Consider the following 23,783-nt stretch of genomic DNA (forward strand, 5'->3'; position numbering starts at 1 on the left):
TGGGAAGCTTGACCTGCCTTTAAAATCCCATGAACAAAATTCCTAAAGTTCATTCAAATGTCAGGATAATGATTTTTGGCCTCACACAAAAGTTAAATTTTCCCACCCATCAAGCTTCCTGCTGCTGGCAAGGTCAGAACATTCCACCCTATGTTTCTCTGGATTACACAAAATGTACTGTCAGTGCAGTAATAATAATATCTGTATGCAAATACTGTCCAACTTTTTATTAAAGTAACAGTTACAAGTCTGAAGGATGACTGTCATTCTGCAAGTCTGCATGTAAAATCACTGGCTCCAACGCACCTCTCCCTGATAATTTCAATGCATTCTATGCCCATTTTGAGCAAAACGTCAGTGAGAGCATGCCGTCCGCCCTGGAAGCCCTGGATGAACCTATACCTGGGATCACGATTGCTAATGTCAGAGCAGCTTTCTCGAAGGTCAACCCACAGAAAGCGACTGGCCCAGATGGGGTACCTGGATGAGTACTAAGATCCTGCGTGGACCAGCAGGCAGGGGTATTTGCAGACATCTTCAAGCTCTCTTTACAACAATCTGAGGTCTCTATCTGCTTCAAGAAGACAGCCATCATCCCTAAGAGACATCAAGTAACGTGCCTTAATGACTATCAGCCAGTGATTCTGATGTCCATCATTATTAAGTGTTTTGAAAGGCTTGTCATGGCACAAATCAATTCCAGCCTCCCGGACTATCTGGGTCCACTACTGTTTACCTACTGCCACAACAGGTCCACAGAAGACATCATTTCCGTGGCCCTGAACTCAACCTTGGAACACATAGATAACAAAGACACTTATGTCAGACTCCTATTTATTGACTACAGCTCAGCCTTCAACACCATTATTCCCAAAAAACTCTTCTCCAAACTCCCTGGCCTGATCCTCAGCACTTCCCTCTGTGACTGAATCTTGAACTTCCTAATTCACAGACCACAATGAGTAAGGATGAGCAATAACACCTCCTCCACGATCATCATTCACACCAGTGCCCTACAAGGTTGTGTTCTCAGCCCTCTACTATACTCGTTATACACCTATGACTGTGTGGTCAAACTCCCCTCCAATTCGATTTTCAAGTTTGCTGACGACACCACCATAGTGGGTCGGAATCTCAAACAATGACGAGACAGAGTGCAGGAATGAGATAGAGAATCTGGTGAACTGGTGCGGCAACAATAATCTCTCCCCCAATGTCAACAAAACGAAGGAGATAGTCATTGACTTCAGGAAGCATAAAGGAAAACATGCCCCTATCTACATCAATAGGGACAAAGTAGAAAGGGTCGAGAGCTTTTACAACAGCTTTTACAGATGCACCATAGAAAGCATTCTTTCTGGTTGTATCATAGCTTGGTATGGCTCTTGCTCTGCCCAAGGCCGCAAGAAACTACAAAAGATCATGAATGCAGCCCAATCCCTCACTCAAACCAGCCTCCCATCCATTAATCCTATCTACATTTCCCACTGCCTTGGCAAAGCAGCCAGCATAATGAAAGACCCCATGTACCCCAGACATTCTCTCTTCCACTTTCTCCCATCGGGAAAAAGATACAAAAGTCTGAAGTCTGACTCAAGAACAGCTTCTTCCCTGCTGCTGTCAGACTTTTGAATGAAATTAGCTTGCATTAAGTTGATCTTCTCTACACCTTAGCTATGACTGGAACAGTACATTCTGCACTCTCTCGTTTACTTCTCTATCAATGGTATGCTTTATCTGTATCGCAAACAAAAAACAATATTTTTCACTGTATGCCAATACTGTGACAATAATAAATCAAATCAAAAACTCAGTCCAACAGTACTGCAGCAATCATCTCAATGCTTGGCATTATTTGGAATTGACAGAGGTTTTCCTGATAGCCTTAAAGAGTGTAAGATGGGAATTCACCGGGCAGTGCCAAGAGGGAGGGGCTGAGGGGATGCAGCTTTCTGGGGGACAGGGCCAGATCAGGGTGGGCCGATCGGTGGTGGTGGGTGGGGAACTGCTGCCGTTCTGCACTTCAGTCAGTCGGGGATGGAGGGGGAAATCAGTCCATGCAGGGGGTGGGGAGGGGGGTGCGGGTCGGGGGCACAGGTGTAGATCGATCTGGGTGGTCGGTGGGTCATGGGGGTAGATCGTTCTGAGTGAGGGCTGGGGGGGGTTCAATCAGTCCAGTGGGGGGTGGGGGTTGGGGTCCACTCTAGGTCACAGCCCCGCAGTAGCTGGGGGTTGGGGAAAGGGAGGGGGAGGCCTGCTTTAGGCCATAAGAGCAGCAGAGGCTGACAGATAGGTCTTTCCGCTCACAAGGCAGAGGGACCTATGGATGCACAATGGTGCCCTTTGCTGCTTTCAGCCAGTGTTTGGGCAATTTAAGCCCTGCCCCTCCCCCTACGAGAAACAGTTTTTGCTGTTCTTTCATGCATTCAGTGCATAAGACTGACCCAAAAAACAGATCAGAAACTCTCCTGTCTTCACGCTCATCCTGGACTTAGAATTTTTTTCATAAGATTGCCCCCCCAATGTCTCCAGACTGATGTACTTTATGCAAGCCTATGTTAATTTTTTCTCCTTTGCTGCATTATATTGTAAATAGTTTTGTTCTCAGTGTAAAATACTAATTAAGGACTTAAAAGGTAGTATGGTAGCATCCATCTTTAAGGGGATGAGTGATTGGGGGTCATGTGACCCATCGGGCTAATTGTGACAAATTGAGAGCAGGAACGTGAGCCTTCTGGCAGTGGGAGTCTCGGAGTTAGGAAGCATTGTTATTTCTGTCTAGTATATAGTTACTTTCCCCCAAATAAACCCCTATTCGTTTATCTGCTTTGTGGGTTGTCAGTTTCTCATAGTTATTACAGTGACTCCCTCCTCCCTCATAAAAAGAGCGTAGAGATACTTGATTGTGAGGTAGAGAAATAATCGAGCAGATCTTTGGCTTGTTCATCTAGTTCTGATTTTTGAACCACCTTTGTGGTACTTCTTATGACTCAGAGCATGTTGTCAGAACAATTGTTGGAATTTCCTTCCATTGGAGTTTGAACATAGAACATAGAACACTACAGCGCAGAACAGGCCCTTCGGCCCACGATGTTGCGCCAACCAGTTAAAAAGCAATGACCCTCTAACCTAAACCAATCCCTTTCCATCCATAAACCTATCCATGGATCCCATAAATGCCCCCAAACTAGGCGCATTTACAACTGCAGCAGGCAGGGCATTCCAATCCCTCACCACCCTCTGGGTAAAGAACCTACCCCTGACTTCCGTCCTATAACTACCACCCCTTAATTTAAAGCTATGCCTCCTCGTGCTCGCTTTCTCCATCCGAGGAAAAAGGCTATCACTGTCCACCCTATCTAAACCTCTCATCATCTTATATGTTTCAATAAGGTCCCCTCTTAGCCGCCTTCTTTCTAACGAAAACAACCTCAAATCCCTCAGTCTCTCCTCATAGGACCTCGCCTCCATACCAGGCAACATCCTGGTAAACCTCCTCTGCACCCTCTCCAAAGCCTCCACATCCTTCCTATAATGTGGGGACCAGAACTGCACACAATACTCCAAGTGCGGCCGCACCAGAGTTTTGTATAGTTGCAACATGACACTGCGGCTCCTAAATTCAATCCCCCTACCAATAAATGCCAAGAAACCGTATGCCTTCCTAACAACCCTATCTACTTGATTCCCAACTTTCAGGGATCTATGTACACATACACCTAGATCCCTCTGTTCATCTACAGTATTCAGAGTCCTACCGTTAGCCCTATACTCTACACATCTGTTATTCCTGCCAAAGTGAATTACCTCTCACTTCTCCGCATTAAACTCCATCCGCCACCTCTCAGCCCAGCTCTGCAACCTGTCCAAGTCTCCCTGCAAACTATGACACCCTTCCTCACTATCTACCACACCTCCGACTTTGGTGTCATCAGCAAATTTACTAATCCACCCAACTATACCCTCATCCAGATCATTTATAAAAATTACAAACAGCAGTGGCCCCAAAACAGATCCCTGAGGCACACCACTTGTAACTGAACTCCATGACGAATACTTACCATCAACCACCACCCTCTGTCTCCTATCTGCTAGCCAATTCCTAATCCAATTACCTAAATCACCCTCAATCCCATACATCTGCATTTTCTGCAGAATCCTTCCATGGTGAACCTTATCAAATGCCTTACTAAAGTCCATATATACCACGTCAACTGCCTTACCCCCATCCACCTCCTTGGTCACTTTCTCAAAAAACTCAATAAGGTTAGTGAGGCACGACCTACCCTCCACAAAACCATGCTGACTATCTCCAATCAATTCATTACTCTCTAAATAACTATAAATCCTATCCCTAATAATTTTTTCTAAAACCTTGCCCACAACAGAAGTAAGACTCACCGGTCTATAATTCCCGGGGAAGTCTCTGTTCCCCTTCTTAAACAATGGGACAACATTCGCTACCCTCCAATCTTCTGGCACTATACCTGTGACCAACGACGACCTGAAGATCAGAGCCAGAGGCTCTGCAATCGCCTCTCTTGCCTCCCAGAGAATCCTAGGGTAAATCCCGTCCGGCCCAGGGGACTTATCTATTTTCAAACCCTCAAGAATATCTAGCACATCCTCCTTATCAACTGCAATACTGTCCAGTTTACAACCCTGTAACCCAGTGTTCTCCACAGCTACATTTATGTCCCCCTGCATGAATACCAAAGAGAAATATTGGTTCAATGCCTCTCCAATCTCTTCCGGTTCTACACATAACTTCCCACTGCTGTCTCTAACTGGCCCTAATCTTGCCCTAACCAACCTTCTGTTCTTAACATATCTATAGAACGCCTTAGGATTCTCCTTAATCCTATCAGCCAAAGTCTTCTCATGTCCTCTTTTAGCCCTTCTTAACTCACTCTTTAACTCCCTCCTAGCCAATCTAAAGCTTTCTAGTGCACTACCTGAGCCCTCAAGTCTCATCCGGACATAAGCCTCCTTTTTCTTTTTAACCAGTGAATCAACTTTTTTAGTGCACTACGGTTCCCTAGCTTGACCATTTCCTTCTTGCCTGACAGGGACATACATATCAAGGACTCGCAGTAGCTGCTCCTTGAAAAAACTCCACATTTCGGACGTTCCCAGACCCTGTAGTCTCCTAGTCCAACCTATGCTTCCTAATTCTCTCCTAATAGCCTCATAATTACCCTTCCCCCAGATAAAACTACCAACCCGAGGTTCATGCCTATCTCTTTCCATCACTAAGGTGAACGTAACCGAATTGTGGTCACTATCACCAAAATGCACACCAACTTCCAAGTCTAGCACCTGGTCTGGTAACAAGTCTAGCACCTGGTTTGCTAACAGGATCGGCAATATAGTTAACCCAGGAAGAGCCTTTGCAATTATGCCAGCCTGTACCCAAAGTTACAGAGAAGAGTAAAACGCTCTTAAAAATTCCAGGGCCTCACAGATTAAGAGGGGAAACTGGGGACTTAGATGACAAGGCAATTGGCTCCAGTCTCTTCAGGATAAGTTTACGAGTGTCAGAGGTCTTTAAATAGAACTGCTACCTTCACTCTTCAAGAGACATGGGCTTGAGGATTAACAGGAAAGTATTTACAAATGGAAAAGAAAGAGGTATCTATTTAAAATTAGAGAAACACATCACAGAACAGTTTGAAGAAAACCACGGTACTCCAGTCTATTATTTGCAACATCTTTTATTGATCAGATAAACAGTACAACATATTATAGCCCTCTATAAAAGACTGATGTTGATGAAGGCAAAGGAAAATCTGATAAGTTGAACAATTTGATTATAAAGAGCCATTAGCAGCCGAGCACCCTGTCAATTAGAAAAAGTACTATTGCCATTAAAATGACAAATATATTCGCATGAAAAATCTTTAACTGTGATCCACTCCCAACAAACCAAAGTTCCTGAAGCTGACTCAGATGAAAGTAAAGAAAGAGTCCACATTTATAAGCTACTTCTTTGAAAATAATAGGAGTCTCACAATACCAGGTTAAAATCCAACAGGTTTATTTGGTATCACAAGCTTTCAGAGTGCTACTCCTTCATCAGGTGACTCACCTGATGAAGGAGCAGTGTTCCAAAAGCTTGTGATACTAAATGAATCTGTTGGACTTTAACCTGGAGTTGTGAGACTTCTTATTGTGCCACCACAGTCCAACACCAGCACCTCCACATCATGAAAATAATAATGCTATGGGATCTTTAAAGTCATTCTGAAGAGGTAGAAAGGACTTCAGTTTAATGTCTCATCCAAATATAAAGCATCTTCAACAGTACCACACTCCCCATGTGCTATACTTTATTACTCAGGTTGCTGAAATGGGCCTTAAACCCTTCACTTGCAACTCAGAGGTAAGAGTACTACCACTGGGCTAAGTCCAGAACCTTGACTCAGCGATGCCACTGTTGGTCAGTTTTTGATTTTGATTTGTTATTGTCTCATGTATTAACATAGTGAAAAGTATTGTTTCTTGTGCTCTATACAAAGCATACCTTTCATAGAGAAGGAAACAAAAGATATGAATGTAGTATTACAGTCATAGCTCAGGTGTAAAGAATGATCAACTTAATACAAGGTAAGTCCATTCAAAAGTCTGACAGCAGCAGGGAAGAAGCTGTTCTTCAGTCAATTGGTACATGATCTCAGACTTTTGTATCTTTCCGGATGGGAGAAAGTGGAAGAGAGAATGTCCAGAGTGCACGGAGTCCTTAATTATGCTGGCTGCTTTGCTGAGGCAGCAGGAAGTGTAGGCAGAGTCAACGGATGGGAGGTTGGTTAATGCATTTTATGTGATAGGTGAAATGGTTTGATCCAATCTCTGGTTACTTTCTAACCTGCTATAAGCTACAATACACATATAAATGTATGAGTCAAATACCATCTGTTACCTGTGTCATACCATCAAGGAGGAATCTTGTATCTATTGAGTTGTGGTGAACCATTAAGAGGTAACATAATTTCAGATCATGTGTGTGTTGAGTAAATGCAATTGAAATAAGTCGAAACGGAGCAAGGACAAATGCAGCCATTGTAAGGAGCATTTATGCCCTTAGAATGATATGAAGCGAAATAGAATATACCTGCACAGCAGAGGTTTATTTTATCAGTTAAATGCTTAATCTGTTGAAATATTTTAAGGAACAGGGAGAGGAATGCAAAACTTAAATCTCTGTTGATAAATCTGTGCAATTTCCCCTTCTCTTTTTAAAGGCACTGTCTCCAGTACAACATTTATTGAGGATGACTGACAGATCCATTATTTGTCCATTGGTCTGACAATAACATTTTTGAAACCCTTCACGTCCTTCAGTTTGTTGCAGTCAAAATCCACGGTCAATTTCCTCAGGCCTGATTTCTGAGGGTTACATATAATCCTCACTTTCACTTCCTGCCCTGGTGCAATTGTATGTATCCTGAAACAAACAAAGTGGGAAGTCAGCAGATATTTTTATTTAGTGACTTAAATATGTGGCATCCATTATTGAGTTGGTAATCGTTCAACTTCAGCTGAAGCCAGACAAATAGACAATCCACCAGTCAAACAGTTTGGTGTGGTGAATTGTAATGACTTCAATCAGGCCATTGAGGTTGGCCTACTGGAGTATGAACTCTCTGATTAAGGAGTCAATCGATGGCCCAATCAGGAAGCACTTTCCTTGTATTTGACTGGCTGTGTGAGTTCCTCCAACCCTCCCCAAAGGTAGATTTGCTGACTGATAGCATTCTGTGTACTGCTGTTGGAATTATAAATAAAGGGATTTTGGTGAAGGGACTTCTGCCTCAGGAGACTTATTACATTAATATTCTGCTTAATATCCCAGGGGATATACCAGCAACACAAGAGCTGCAGTCATCCAACTACATCCTCAGGCCAACTAGGGGTGAGAATTAACTGTGACCTTGACAGTTCTGAGGCATCCTGGGAGTGTATTTTTAAATAAAAGCCAATAGAAAATTAAGCACTACCACACTGTTACCCTTATCATTGTATGGATTTTGTCTCAATATGTGACAACATTCTTCTATTTTCTTTGTGGGGAGAAAAGAACAGCGCAGGGAAACCAAGTGCCAGGAGTTTGGGAATCTGGATTTTCCTTTTTTTACCTGGTGTTTTAGCACTGGCAGAACTGTTTCTACAGAGTGACATTTGTACCCTGAAAGCTCCACCTACTTTATTCTAAACCCATTACTGCTGTCGCAGAGTGCCAAAGAAGTAAAGTCCCCACTCTGATTTGCAATCTTAAGAGGGAAAATATGGATCAATGTAAGGCAGTTTAGGCCAGTGCTGGCTCTTTAAAAGGACAAACAAATTAGACCCACTTAGAATCATAGGGACTGATTTTATCATCACGTTGCATCTGTTTTTGGGCACAAAAACTTGGTAAAGTTGGGCATGTGAGTGGCACATTCTGTGCCCGCCTCCATGCTGGTTTGCCCTTTACCAAGGTGTGAAAATGGTCGTGATCAGGGCCGCGTCTGAAACGGGCATGATGGCCATTTAAATGCATTTGCATACATTTAAATTGACATAATGAGCTGACGCCCAACTTTACCAGCACTTCCCCCCTTACTACTGCGTAATCGGTGTGAAACAGACATGCTCCATATAAGTCCGATTTAGGTGCTCCAGTTAGTGAGGGTCAGTGAGGAGGGTAAGTGTCTAGCATCTGCTGGCTCTCTGCTCTCTGTGTGACGGGGGGGGGGAGGCACGAGGTGGGCCTGCTGCCGTTCTGACTGAGATCAGGGAAGGAGGAAAGTGGGTTATTCTGCCCGAGATCGGGGAGAGGGGTGCAGGGAGGGTGGATCACACTGCTTGAGATCAAGGGAAGGTGAAGGGGGCCTGCTGCCACTCTGCTTGAGTAGGGGAGAGAAGGGGCCCACGATTAGTCTGTGTGGCAGGGACGGAGGGGATAAGGGAGTCAATAATGTTGTGGGGATGGGGCAATATCTGTGGAGGCCAGGAAGAGACATTATCCGGCCCAGGAGAATGTGGCAGGGGAGTAGCGTTCTATCATTTTGTTTTCTGCGCATCCACAGTTAGAGACGGAGCTGCAGGATTTCGGGCTCTTTAAGCCCCGCCTACAGGCTTATGGAGCTTGATTCGGACTTGCTGATATTTTTGCAGGCATAGTGTGTACAGGGGTGCCTGAGAACTGGTCCAAAAGTTGGACCAGTTTCATATCCGCCCAGCATATAGTATCAAAATGGAAAAATAGAGCACACAGAGTCATAAAGGTTTACAGCACGGAAACAGGCCTTTCAGCCCTTTTTTTTAAACCAGTCAGCTAGTTGCAATTGCCTACATTTGGGCCATTTAACTGTCTAAATGCTTTTTAAAAGACAAAATTGTAACCACTTCTACTACTACTACCACCTCTGGCAGCTTGTTCCAGACACTCAACACTGTGTGAAAAAATTGTCTTTCTGGACCCTTTTGTTTCTCTCCCCTTTCACCGGACACCTACGCCCTTTAGTTTTAGACCCTCCTACCTTTGGGAAAGGATATTAATTATCTAACCAATCTATGCCCTTCATAAGTCCAAAGCTGTGTGGGTTAAGTTGATTGGCCGTGCTAAGAAATTGCCCCTTAGTGTCCAGGGAAGCGTAGGTTAGAGGGATTAGTGGGTATAATACGTAGGGATATGGGGTAAGGCCTGGGTGGGATTGTGTTCGGTGCAGATTCAATGGGCCGAAGGGCCTCTTTCTGAACTGTAGGGTTCTATGGTTCTAAGATGGATAAGATCACCCCTAAGCCTTCTATGCTCCAGGGAAAAAGTCCCTGTCTACCTCGCCTCTCCTATAATTCAACTTCCCTGCTCTTTCTCCATAGCACAGCAATTCTTTTTTCACACATTGATCCAATTCTCCTCTGAAAGTTACCATTGAACCTGCTTCCATTGCCCTTTTCAGGTTGTGAAAGTTTGTTTTCAGTGATTGGTCAATCAGTAGCAAAGAAAAAGAGGAAGTTAAAATAATTTTTTGCATGAAAAGGCTCATTAAGAGTTTGCAATGCTTTATCACGATTGTCCTAGGCAGCAGAGGCTATCACATTATTTAAAAGGGATTTGGATAAATGTTAGAGAAGGAACAATTAAAGAAAGAATCATTGAAAGGAAGGGAAATTAAATTTGACTGGATAGCTCAATCTGAGGAGATGATACCCATATGAAGAAATAATCTTAAAAAATGTGAGCAGGGAAGACATTACAGTAATTGGAAAATTATTTCTGTTGCTCACAATTCTGAGATGTGTCATTAATAATGGAAAATTTAGCTCAGAAATGATCGTATATGCTAACTAAATTAATTTGAATGTGTTAACACCTCTGCTATAATCGGGAATGTAAGGATGTCGTATCTGAAGTATTCATTCTCCAAGAACATTAACTGTGATTTGTAGCATTATATGACAGATCAGCCAAGAGAATAGCATGGAGTGTGAGTTCCATACTGGGCAGTGCATGACTGAGTTCCATACTGGACAGTGTTTTATTCACTGAGCCACTTTGTGGAGTTAATTGTGTTTTTTTTTAATTGACTAAACGTTGAAGAATTGGCTGGTAGAAAAAGGAGAAAAAGGAACTCGTTTCATAACTTTAAAATCTCCCAAAATACTTCACAGCCAATGAAGTAAAATGAAATGCAGTCAGCACTGCAAACCGGAAAACGCACCATATTAGTGCAAAGTATGTTCTCACAAACTACAACGTTACATTGATCAAACAATCTGCTTTAGATTAAGTTGGCTGAGGAAACTCTGGGGAAAAATTCCTTGCTCCTCTTTAAATTTGTGTTGTACCCATGAGAGGACAGTGTGGGAACCAGTCTAATTTCTAACCCACAAGACAGCACCTTCAACAGTGGACTATTTATTCCCTTTGCCCTGAAATGTTGGCCTTGATTATGTGTCAAGCCATTGAATTTGGACAGAAGCAGAAAATCTTGCAAATCAGTTTTACCCAGATGGTCAAAACTACCAGTTCAACTTACGGACATGGAATCATCTGCTCATCAGTGAGGCCAGCTCCCTCCACCAGGAATATACCATCGCACAAACTCTCTGGCAACGGATTGGTAAAGCTAATTTCTGCTATTAGATCTCGGTACTGCAACGGCTCTCCTAGGATCTGAAAAAGCATAATTTCTTTTTACTCTTGATGAAGCAAATAGGGGACATATTTTGCTCTGTCCATGAAGATAAACAATGTTGAAATGAAACTATTAGAAACTGCTTCAATTAATAAAACAATACATAGGATTTTCCTGCTCTTTCAGCCAGTAGGACCTTTCTGGTCCTGCCAAAGCCAACCCCTGCCGTGGGTTCCCTTTTGGTGGAATGGGCAAGCCATGCAAATGGCCATTGACTTTGGCGGGGCTGGAAGATCCTACCATTGGCCAATGCTTCTGTCACAGGAAAACCCACCACAGGGGAGGTGAGAGCACTGAAAAATTCCAGCTAACACCTATTTCTTTTTGCATACAAGAACAAACTGCACACCAGGTGCTGCCCTGGCAATGGTTTATGTGCTCAAAATGTTTAAATTTTAGCTCCTTTAATCTTAATTCCTATTCTGTTGAACAATATGTCATGTTTCTATTTTAAAGCAGTCCCTTATAAGATCCACTATGACATCTGATTGAGGGCGATCTGGGTAATATTTGCCATTCAGCACAGATGTGGGATGTCAGTGTGGAAGGAAGGTTAGGCATGATAGGAATGAAAAGTGGAAGTGTTAGGCTATACCAGAGGAGGGTAAGGTGGGCCATTTGGTTGTGACAATATGAGAGAGGGAACACAGAAGGTTGCAGCAGAATGGGGAGTGGGAGCTCAGTTTTCCCAGGATACTAGCAATGGAGCAAATCCTAAGCCCCAAGCCCCTCTGGCAGGATTTAAGCTGGGGGACTGCAAGAAAGCACATTTTCAATGAAGCGTTTGGCAAAATTTTCAGTAAAACTAATTTTGTCTTTCACAAATATTTAAACTTCTCTGCATGTTTGAAATCAGTGTAGTGGATCAAATAATTAAGAGTATGTGAGTATTACGTAGATAACTATTGGGTATTGGGGCCAATAATTGATGGAAGGTAAGTAGCACGTAATTATCCTTACTATGATTGGAGTAGGGATAGATCAATAGCATTTTGAAGAGCAGGAATAAAGTTATAAAGGCAGCTTTGGGGTCACTGACTAGTGAGTGTGGAAGTCATTGGTAGGAAATGTGCATGTTCATAATTGGAAAAGGAAGGTAAAACGGCAGTGTAAAACTGAACACTGTCCTACTTGTGTTAGAGTTGTGCGGTAGAAATTGGCAAAATGCGAATTTTTATACGGCTGGATATGAAAATAAATGAGAAAGAAAAGGTAAGGTTAGAGAAAGTATAGATGGTAATTGGTGCAAATGCATGAGCAACTGTTGAAAATGTGTTGTGAGAGACACTGCAGGCTTCCTCATTTGTATGCTTGAACACATTTCTTTGCTGAAGGTTAGCTCACATAAACTCAATAATATATTTGAACAAAGCTCTCAGATGCAATGTCCTCAATCCTGTTTTACGCTGAGGTCCATCATTAAATGTGGACCAAGGTGTGTGAATGTAGATTAGATTCTCAGAAGTCACATCTTTCCTCTCTTTATTTAGGAGTGTGTAACCATATGTAACACATCACAAATGCCTTCTGATAATAAGGAACAACATTTCGCTGCTTAATCAGAGGATTTTCTCTGTATTGACATCACCATGGCCTAATGGATTTGGGGCCAGGTTCTTTGGTACTAGAAGTTAATAGAAAGGAAGTGTGGGGGCTCAGCACCGTATCCAACTACCCCAGCCTTGTGTGGAAGGCAAAGTTATAATGTTAACAACTACAGCCCTATTTCAACAGAATGGTCTGTGAAACAGACAAAATGGCCTGTTTATGATTTCCCTTAAGCATTCTGCTGGTTTTATGCCCAGATTTCACCAGTGCCAGAGTTGAGCCACAAAAGTTTGCCAACTGATGGCATAAGATCTAGAAATTTACAAACACTGTTTACTTCATAAGGTATCGCATGCATGGAACACTGTTTCGGTGGGATGTTATATCCACCATATTTCTCAGTTATCATCACCTTAATGTGTAAAGTTGGATTCTGGAGAGTAATCACTTTCCTATAAACCGCTAATTCATCCGCCTCATAGTCCATTGCAAGGGCCACAATGAGAATCTGATTGTGTTCTGATAGGGATTGTCCATAGTTTGAGTAAAGTATCTGCAGAGTCTCAGTTTTCTCTGTAGAAGAAAAATAGTGGTACATTACTAAATACATGCAAAAATACATGTGATATCTTTGTTCTCTGATTTACTGTCAGTTCTGTAGTCCAGTGCATAAAATTCAGCCCATTGTCTAACAAAATCAGTACACTGAGTAATTCACAGCATGAATTTCATAGCGCGAAAAGCTTGCAGATATGACAACACATAAATGCAAGTCTTTCTCTCACGAAATAAAACTGTGCTGTATTAAATTATCCTATTACCACAGTATTCATTACAATATCATCCTCTATTTTTATTCCATATATTATAGTTTGTGAACTTATGTAGCCTGAAGCTGCAGACTCCACATTGACTTGCAAGGAATTAATTAACTCAGTGACTTCCAAGTTTTCCTGGCTCCCAGTTTGCTGAGTGTTTCCTTTGTTGACAGGTTTAAAACCGATCTCCCTTCCTCACAACATCCCTGAAACCCCTCTCACCTCTGCAACCACTCTCACCAACTTCCCCTGGGAGCCACTGTTTACCTTCCCAAAAACCTCTTCAATCACCTGCAGCCTCTCTCCACTCTCCTGGTGGTGTTTCATCAGAGTGGCGCCTAATCATCCATATTCAATGACAGTTTAGAGTTAGAGATGAAGTTGGCACCATTTCCTTTCCCTGGGCCTTGTAATGATTTGGCTTCACAATAATGTATTTTAATCATTATTTGTCCCTTTCTCAAAGTCAAAATACACTGAGATGCATAACTGGCGTTACCTCCACGCGGTCCAACTGTGACACTGGAAAGATCTTTCCAGCCACATTCTTGAATTGATTGCCCATTATACATAATTGTTTGGGCACAAAGCATCAACCTGTAGTTCTTCTCCACTGAGGTGTGATTCATGAGAACAGCAGAGACATCAAAGTTGGTTCCATTCATGTTGATTTTCTCCGTTTTCAATTTTATTGTTAATTTCTTCTCTGGCTCTTGAAGCAGTTTGTTCTTCATGTCTGCTCTTGTGAAAGACTCCCTTTCTTCCTTGGAACCTTTGTAAAATTGATTAATTGTGGATACATTAGGACAGAAAACATTTTTTTTTAGCAAAATTTCCCAACTTTTAACTCGTACCTACAGAATTGATCAGTTTCTGTCCAAAACAGAAACCTAATAGAAATTCAAAATGTTCTTCCCTACTTAAAGATTTGGTCCTCCCACGTAAGTATAAAACATTCCTATTTTTAAACGTTTGGGCACAACAGTGACACCATGGTTAGCACGGCTGCCTCACAGCCTTCGGGTTCAATTCCAGCTCAAATCACTGTGCGGAGTTTACACATTCTCTCCATGTCAGCGTGAGTTTCCTCCGTTGCTCCAGTTTCCCCCCACAGTCCCAAGATATATAGGTTAGGGAGTTTAATAGTGGTGTTACAGGGTAAGCCTAGATAAGTGTGTGCAGACTCGATGGGCTGAATGACTTCCTTCTGCACGTTAAGGATGCTATGATTTTAATTTTCAAGGGTATTATGTTGTGGTTATGCACAAATTTAGAAACAATGGTTAACCTGATGTTCATTCAAACCTCCTGCAACAAAGATAGTTTTTCTTTATTTACTCTATTAAAACCATTGATTTTTGATCAGCTCTATTAAATCTCTCCTTGACTTCCTTTACTATAAAGGAGAATGACTTCAGCTCCTCTAATCCCTCCACTGAAATGGAAACATTCAGCAGATCAAACAGCACTTTCTCCTAAATGGTGGCCTTAGCCTAGGGTCATTTCTCTTTCTCCTTGACAAAAACAAATAAAGTTAAAAATTTCAGTTTTTTTTGAAGCTGTTTGATCTTGGAAAGCACTCCTGATAAAGACACTCTTGTGTATAATCAACTCTAAAGGGTATGCATATTAAAGGATGATCCTGAAGTTAGCAATTGGCAAACAGCCTTCCTCAATCCCAGTTTTCCAAGGTTTTAAAGTTTATTTATTAGTGTCACAAGTAGGCTTACATTAACAGCACAATGAAAATCCCCCAGTCACCACACTCTGGTGCCTGTTCGGGTACAGCGAGGGAGAATTTAGCATGGCCAACACATCTTTCAGAAACTGGAGCACCTGGAGGAAACCCACGCAGACTCAGGAAAATGTGCAGACTCCACGCAGACAGTGACTCAAGCTGGGAATCGAAACAAGGGCCCTGGTGCAGTGAGATTTAGATGGTGGCATTCTGTTTTAAAAACCTAACTCTTACAGTTTATGGCATCTGAGCCCAAGTTGAGATTCTGCCATACAATGACTGTGCCACCATGCCACCCACCAGTATTAACACCCAATTACACTTTAACTGTTTTGATATGCTAATGATCTGCTTTTTAGTATGGTTTCAACTGTACGACAAATACTTTTTATTCACCACCTCTTATCCTCCTGATAAACTGCGCTTGAGTCTGTTGTAACATATCTGTATCCAAGGATCGTCCAGTCACTCAATTATCTACTTAACAATGATTAAATATAGCTTGCTAGTCTTGTTTAAGTATTTCCCATAACCTTTGATGTTGATGCCAATTATGATGCCAGTCTGATCACTGCTTACCCTCCTTATGTTTGTAATTTTCTGTGATATCTTCACGCTCATCAGTGCCAATAGCCTTTGTACTGATTTTCTGACCAACTACTCGATGGTTAACCGTGATCTCCTTTTTTGTTCCATCTTTGCGGATTAGCCACGACACGTGATCTGCGTTGACTTCAGCAAAGACAAATGGGCAATCAAATTTCTGATCGACATCTCCATATTTAATTGCTTTGACTGGAGCCGGTCCACAGCAATAGATTCCTGCAAACAACAAAGCTAAACATCACCACCATGTAGATTACAAATTCTGTTCTTTTGAATAATATTTTAACATGTGCAAAACCTGCAATTGTCAAAGCTTTTATAGCATTCTGTAGCTTAAATATATAATCAATTTGAATTCACCCTTCATTAATCATGTTGCCAAATGTTCAGAAATGATCACATGACAGAATCTCATCTTGGGTTGGACTGTAAGAATTAGGCTTTCAAATCTGAATGACACCATCTAAGTCTCATAGTTATCTCCTGGAAACCTCTTTGGGTGAACTAAATGGGCTGGAGAGGGCACACGATCGTACATCTGCCCAATAGAGAGGTTAGTCAGCAGCACAACAATTTTAAAAATGGCATCCCCAGGTTAGCAATATGCCAGAGGCAGCCTTCAGGGCTTGCACCCCCTCAGGGAAAGGAAATCCCGCCCTCGAGGACTCTCAGCCATTCTGACTGCTGGCGGCTGAGTTGTCCCAACAGCATCAGAATGCAGTAATGTCGCTACAAGGGAGTCCCAACAAGAAAACAATAAGCCTAACAGGCTTAGTTAAGTCTGGTGCTTTTGGTCGGAGAGGGATTCAAGACAAGGGGCTAGGGTAAAGGGCACTGAAGGCCTGAGATGAAGCACAAAGGATGGGTACCATTTTGTGTTGGTGCCCTTTAATTGCACAGGGGACCAAAGAAGTTATCCTCCTCCTTCCTGCCCTTTACCCTGAATAGGAAAAATAGTCAGCTGGCCACCTTTCTCCTAGGCAATGGCTTAGTTGCATTATGGATAGACTATTAAGTCAGAAACTCAGCTAATGTTCTGGGGGCCCAGGTTCAAATCCCGCCATGACAGATGGTGAAATTTGAATTCAATAAAAAAAAATCTAGAATTAAGAAACTACCGATGATCATGAAACCATTGTCGATCGTTGGAAAAACCCATCTGGTTCACTAACATCCTTTAGGGAGGAAATCTGCTGTCCTTACCTGGTCTGGCCTACATGTGACTCTAGAGCCACAGCAATGTGGTTGACTCTCAGCTGCCCTTAGGCAACTAGGGATAGGCAATAAATGCTGGCCACCCAGTGATGCCCATGTCTCATGAATAAATAAAAAATTATTGGGATCCACTGTCCTCCTACTTTGTGTTAACCAATTAAACCAACTTAAACAAAAGGGGCATCCACTTAAAGGGACACCACATTAAACAAAAAAGCCAAACACAAGGGAAACATAGGACTTCAAACCAAGATGTGATTAACAAGGTCAATAAAGCAGTGATGAGATTAAGAGGGTCAATCCCACAATGACCAATGGGCATGTACCACTGTACTATAGTGCCAGGAGGTGGAAAGAGACCCTTAACTGAGCTTTAATTGGGAACTTAAGGGCCTCATTAGGCCTAAGGACGTGTCGGCTGCCTGACCTATGACGTGCTTACTGTAAAATGAGGGACAGCTCAGAAACGGGTGATAAAGCAGTGGGCCGGCCATCCGTTTTATTTTACATGGCCCAGCCTCCCATTTTATTTTATTTTAGGTTGCCTCTGCTGTTAAAGATACTAGCGATGGAGTACTTGGTCAGAAGTATAAAATTCATCCCCTCTGTCTTTTTAAACTGAGATTTTCAATGTAGTTGTTGTGCTGCTAACATCATCTGTACCTTATAAGGACATGCTCAAGTGTTCCCAAAAGAACAAATCTAAATTAGCAAGTCCAGATAATGAAAGACGACTGAAAGCTTGAAAGTCAATCAGAGGGCATTTGCTTGCAAATCTTTAGCTTCAGGTCAGAATGCTCAACTTTAAAAAATTGGCCTATTTCCAAAGGAATGCTTTGTACCCGAGATAAAGAGCGAGGCACATAGGATTAGTTAGGGACATTTTTTGTCAGTACTTTTGGCAGGTGAGGAATTTGTAGCAGATACAAATAGACTAAACATGCTATTTAGTTGAAGGATGAATTATTCCCGGTTCATTGGATGACAATCTGCAATTCATTACGCAGCCTTGTGAATATTCCCTTTGACGAACTATGAACTTCACCCTCAGGGCACCAACATTTTTGTTTGCCAAAGGAAAGTTTCAAACTAAGCGTTTTACAGTAAAAGGCACTTAGTACACAAAATACTGTACATACCATGATATCTACCCTTACCTTCACTCTTCTCCTGTGGTGTGGGATCTAGGACTTGCCAACCATCAAAGCCAGGCTTCAGATCAGGGCGGGCCATCCAGGACTCTACCCAGCAGTGGAAATTCCTTCAATGTTACAGAGAATAATTACAGTTAATAACTCTTACTGTAGCCTTTTGAATTGGATTTTTATAGTTAGTTTTAAAACTAATTTTACAGGCATGCATTCTTCCTCTTCAGAGTATGAGTTTGTGAAAAGGTTCTTCCTCATCGAGTATGGGCTTGTGAAAAGATGCTTCCTCTTCAGAGTATGAGTTTGTGAAAAGTTTCTTCCTCTTCGAGTATGGGCTTGTGAAAAGATGCTTCCTCTTCAGAGTATGAGTTTGTGAAAAGCTTCAACAATGAACTTAAGAACTGCTTTGCTTTTAAGGAGCTTCTCTACTTAGACAAAATTATGTCCCTCCCACCACGTCCTTAAAACTGCATCAATTTTTTAAAAAGCCATTTGGTCCACCTAAAGGCAACATGCTATGCAACCCATCACAGACATTCCCCCATCCATTTATTTTCACCTTCTCAAGGGAATTTCGGGATGGACTACTAATCCTGGCCTATCCAGCCATGCCCATATTCCATGAAAGAATTTTTAACAATTTTTCTGAAGGAAAGTTTCATGAAGATCCCCAAATAAACATCAGAATATTCATACATTCCAAAGCTCCGGTACTTAATCCTGACTTGCTGTCTTCAACATAGCACATACACATTTTTGAAAATAAACTAATTTATTATTTTAAGTTGTTGTTGTTGATCTGAGGTCATGTACCAACTGACTCAAGAACAGCTTCTTCCCTGCTGCCATCAGACTTTTGAATGGATCTGCCTCACATTAAGTTGATCTTTCTCTACACCCTTGCTATGACTGCAACACTACCTTCTGCACTCCCTCCTTTCCTTCTCTATGTACAGTATGCTTTGTCTGTACAGCGTGCAAGAAACAATACTTTTCACTGTATACTAACATGACACTAATAAATCAAATCAAATCAGATTTAGGTCTTCTCCACCCAACAGGAAAAAATGGTTCAGACCAGTGTTCTTATTTCACAGTTTTTGCTAGTGTTCCATTTTAAGAACATTCCTGATTGTATTTCCCCATTTTTAGTGTTTTTTTCCCCCTTCTGGGCACAAGGGTGTGGGGAGTCTGGTGGGAACCTGCATCATACAACAGGCTTTCCTGTCTCTTCTATTCCTGGAGTCAGGACAATGTCTGGGAGCTGTCCCAATGCAGATCTTCATTATTCTACCTGTCAACACCTCCCTGTAGTCAGCCTGCACACCCGCTGCCCGCCATCCCCAGCCCTGAGCCCAGGAGGAAAACAGTAAAAATGAGAAAATAAGAATGCTAGTCCAATCTGGTCTTGTTCACATTAAAATGGAAGACAAATAAAAACAAGGAAATAAGAATACTAGTTCAAACAGAGTTTTCCTATCGGAAGGCCCCTCCTCACCTTGCCTAGGCTGCTCCTGGGGACAGGCACAGGGATGGGCGTGGGGGGCACGGGTGGTGCTGGTAACACCCTGCACTTGCAATAAATCCTACAGGATTTAAACCATCTCCATGGCTTGCAACTCAAAAGTAGTCTCCACATGCAGCATTTGAAATAAAACCACATCACAGTACTCTATAAAGCCTAGGTTAGGGAGAAGACCTACTGAGGCAGTCTCTGCTCTATCTGCAGCACTCACTCTATAATATTCAAATGGGGCTCTAATGTTTACAAATACCTGCAACAATTCCATGCGCCAAGGGAGCCAGCTAACCAGGTTCTAGGCCTCATTTTCTGGGTCAGCTGGCGGACTCCCAAGAGAGCTCCAACACTCAAAGTTAAGTTAGTGTTTCTATTTCATGAGTCCTAATCTCAGGAAACTACTGCACCAGAAATATAATCATTTCCAAAAACAAAGCAATTTTTACAAGCACCATTTTTAATTAGAATCAGCTCTGAGAGGAAGCTTTCCCCTCTCCACAGTGTGTAATGTGATTGGAGACCTACAGTCTCAAAGCACAGTACAGGGGAAACCTTTACCCTACATGTTTAGAACTTTACTGAGTAGAACTGTTTGATGGAAATGAACTGTTCAGTGGCCAGTTGTATTGGGAATAGTGAAGAAAGATATGATGAGGATGATGTGATTTCGGGAACAACTACTTGTTTCACGTAACTCCCAATGTTTTATTTCATTGATATCGCTGGAAATGAAAATCAGGTAAGATGTATAACGCTCGGTCAACCCCATCTTGCCGTTTGAGCTTATTAACCAAAAATTCATGTCAATGTCTGTTTTTGTGGTGGCAACAGGGTGAAATAAGTGTGATTTCATATCATACGTGCAGCACATATTGAGCAGAGGAATTCAGCTGCTAAATAATAAAACACATATGTCAGTTGGAATGTCTGAATCCATTGACAGCAAAGCAACTTCCCACTGATACTTGAGACACATGACTTTCCTCATCCTGGACTAAATACAAAACTAGCAAGATGAACAGTTATATATTTAAAACTTACTGTATTTGACTGTTTTAAACAAGAGCTTGTTATTTTCCTGAAGTACTGACACACAAGTGTGAAAGTGCCCGGGAAGTTTAAATTTCAGATTAGTTGATAGCCACTGTCTGTGCCTCTCCACAAATTCTCTGACACTGAGCTCAGTGTTAAGAGTATTGGACCAGATATTTGGAACATATTTGGATACTTACACTGGAAATGTCACACTGGTTAACATCTGGTCTAACTCTGTGATTAGCCAGTATAACCGAACTGGGCACCACAACCAAACGTTGCTCCGCACATCAACCCTTCCCCAGATCAACATCCCCCTGACGACTTGACTACCTCCTTCCTACTTGACTGCCCCGATCCAACACAACAACCATCCAACTGAACCAACCACCATCCCCATCGACTATCCAACTACCCCAATCTGACTCAACTATCCACTCACTCAATTATTTCACTCACCAATAATCCATTCACCTACTTGCCCACCCACTCATCCATTCACCTACTTCCCACCCATTCACTCACTCATCCATTCACTTACTTACCAGCCTACTCACTCATCCATTCACCCACCCACTCATCCATTCACTTACTTACCCACCCACTGACTCATCCATTCACTTACTTACCCACCCACTGACTCATCCATTCATCCACTCACTCATCCATTCACCTACTCACCCGCTCACCCACTTCACGGGCAGCATCAATACAATACAAAAAGCATTAATGCTGACTGAAAGATCTGAGCCACTGATTTTTAAACCAGTAATGAAATAGAGCATAAAGATCAATTTTAGTTCAGGCTATCGGAACACTTTCTGCTTGGTTTCTTCAACACTTTTCAGTTTCTGCTTTTCCAGTGCTAGCCACTGCCAGGTAAAGGTACCCCAACTAGCTTCACAAATACAATTTAGACATTGCTTACAATTGGAAGGCTAATAACACCACGGCAAGTATTTTAAATTCATTTTTATAAATGGTATAGAACTTTTTTTTTGTGGAAACACATTCAAGGAGAAATAAAAACAGGGAGGAGGAATTTGCAGACACAAAACCAAGGTTGAATATCCATTGTGCTCCCATTCCTGATAAGAACTGTTCCAAGGAATAAGGCACTGATTGCAGATTAGTGAATTTCCCACTAAAATGGATGGAAAAAGCAGAAGAAAGAGACCAGCCTGGATGATATATAATAAACTGAGGGCCAACTACAGAGTGGAGCAATTTTATTCATTAGCGATGGAAAGGGGGAGTGATGCCATGGAGTCACGTGAGGCCTGAAGACCTTCAAGGACAACCCTCAGAAGGGACTGGAAGGAGGTGATCAGGGTGGTCAGCTCCAGTCAATTGACCACTAGAATCCACATCCTTAGGTGAAACCAGCAATGAAAACTGGGGATACCAGGGATGGAGGCAGGAATCCTGGAATCAGAAATGGTTTTTGGTTTCCTGCTGACTCTGTGAAAATCCGATCCCATGTCTCAGATACTTGCCCAATACTTTGGGGCAGAAATGCACTGTTGGGATAGTGAAACCAGAAGATGACTGCCCTGTAACACTAACTATACCAATGCTGCCTATTGAATTGAAAAATTAGACTATTCCATCCGTAGTATTGGCGATGGGAGCTCATGATACAGTGAAACTGGAAATCGTAAATCTTGACAGCAAGATAGCTATTTCTGATTTTTGCTGCCCCTCACTGGAGTACAAACCTGATTTAAATTTATTTAAATACATTTGAATGTATTTAAAGACCCACCTCGCCAGATTCTCCCCCTTCACTGAATTTTCGTATGTCAGAAGAGGGACATGGCTAGGCAGTGCCCTGGAACTGCTCCCGGCTCATGCTGGCACTCAAGTTGGCACTGTGTCAACCTGGCAGGACCACCTGTGTCAGAGGGTAGTGATGGGGTGGACACTACTAGGAGCTTCATGGGGGGAACATATATGTGTTGTGGGGAGGGAGAGGGCGTTCAATGAAGGGGAGAAGAAATGCTGGTGATGACTGCCATGGAGAGTGGGAGGTACCAGTGTTGATGGGAAAGAGGGTGGGGAGGGGGAAGATGCCAGCATTGATTGGGGCTGGGGAGCCCCTGAGTCCTCTGTGGTGCAGTGGGGCTGGCGAGGCTATTCTTGGACAGATTGGGGCACCCTTTATAAAAGGGCACCCTTATCTCCGTTTCACCAGCTTTACTGGCGCGTTTAGGTCCCGTTGCACAAAAATGAAGACATGAAACAAAAACACCATGAAAATATAAATATATATTCTAAAGTACAGGAACTTTTTGATGGTAGCATTGTGTCACATTCTTTGAAAGGTGTTGCATGAAGAGGTTTTTTTTATTGTTTGAGATAGTAATTAAGGTAACTATCAGGTCATGGAGTGCAGAAGCTGTTAAATAACGCCCCCCAACCTCATCTTTATAAATTCTGGTCCATTGACTGTTTCTCTGTAAAGATTGTGCCAGGTTTTTCAATTTCTATCACACTTTCCGAATGAACTGATACAATACAATATTGGAACTCACCAGATGGAATCGTTTGACTTTTTCACCTTCTTCCCGTCCTCATCGATGAAGCTGTCAATTCTCAGATTTTGCTCCGTGTCATGCGCAGAGTTGAAATTTGTAATGAGTCGAGTGGGAATTCCCAGACACCTCAAGACTAGAACAAAGCGAGAAATGTTACTATGGGTCCCATACAGATGGAGTTTGGGATTGGAATAATCAAGTCAGGCTGCACTCAACACTAATTATCCACTTCATCACTTGTTGCTAAGTGACTGAGAGGAAGATAACTGCATGCTTGGTTCAAAATAGCTCAGGAATGGGCCACCTGTTAAGATGCGCCCACATTACATCACAAGTGGATGCCATTGGCCATAATTTGTAATGGAAATATAGCCATTTTAGTACCAGATTTGGGCAAACATCATTTGTTGATGATTCCAATTTGTGCTTTGAAATACTT

General features: G+C 42.3%; 1 protein-coding gene across 1 annotated transcript in view; it reads right to left on the reverse strand.

Annotated features, from left to right (window-relative positions):
* Window positions 1–5,710: 5,710 nt before the first annotated feature.
* LOC145353982 (protein-glutamine gamma-glutamyltransferase 2-like) overlaps window positions 5,711–23,783 on the reverse strand; it is a 56,304-nt gene continuing 38,231 nt past the window's right edge. Inside the window, exons 7-13 of the mRNA XM_080205038.1 lie at window positions 23,342–23,477; window positions 18,263–18,366; window positions 15,864–16,106; window positions 14,046–14,318; window positions 13,141–13,301; window positions 11,022–11,158; window positions 5,711–7,444 (exon numbers count right to left, since the gene is read on the reverse strand). Coding sequence (XP_080061164.1) covers window positions 7,288–7,444; window positions 11,022–11,158; window positions 13,141–13,301; window positions 14,046–14,318; window positions 15,864–16,106; window positions 18,263–18,366; window positions 23,342–23,477 — 1,211 coding nt within the window. The 3' untranslated portion in view covers window positions 5,711–7,287. The remainder of the gene's footprint in view (window positions 7,445–11,021; window positions 11,159–13,140; window positions 13,302–14,045; window positions 14,319–15,863; window positions 16,107–18,262; window positions 18,367–23,341; window positions 23,478–23,783) is intronic.

Source organism: Carcharhinus amblyrhynchos, chromosome 16, assembly GCF_965287045.1.
Source record: "Carcharhinus amblyrhynchos chromosome 16, sCarAmb.v2.hapA, whole genome shotgun sequence".
Taxonomy (NCBI): domain Eukaryota; kingdom Metazoa; phylum Chordata; class Chondrichthyes; order Carcharhiniformes; family Carcharhinidae; genus Carcharhinus; species Carcharhinus amblyrhynchos.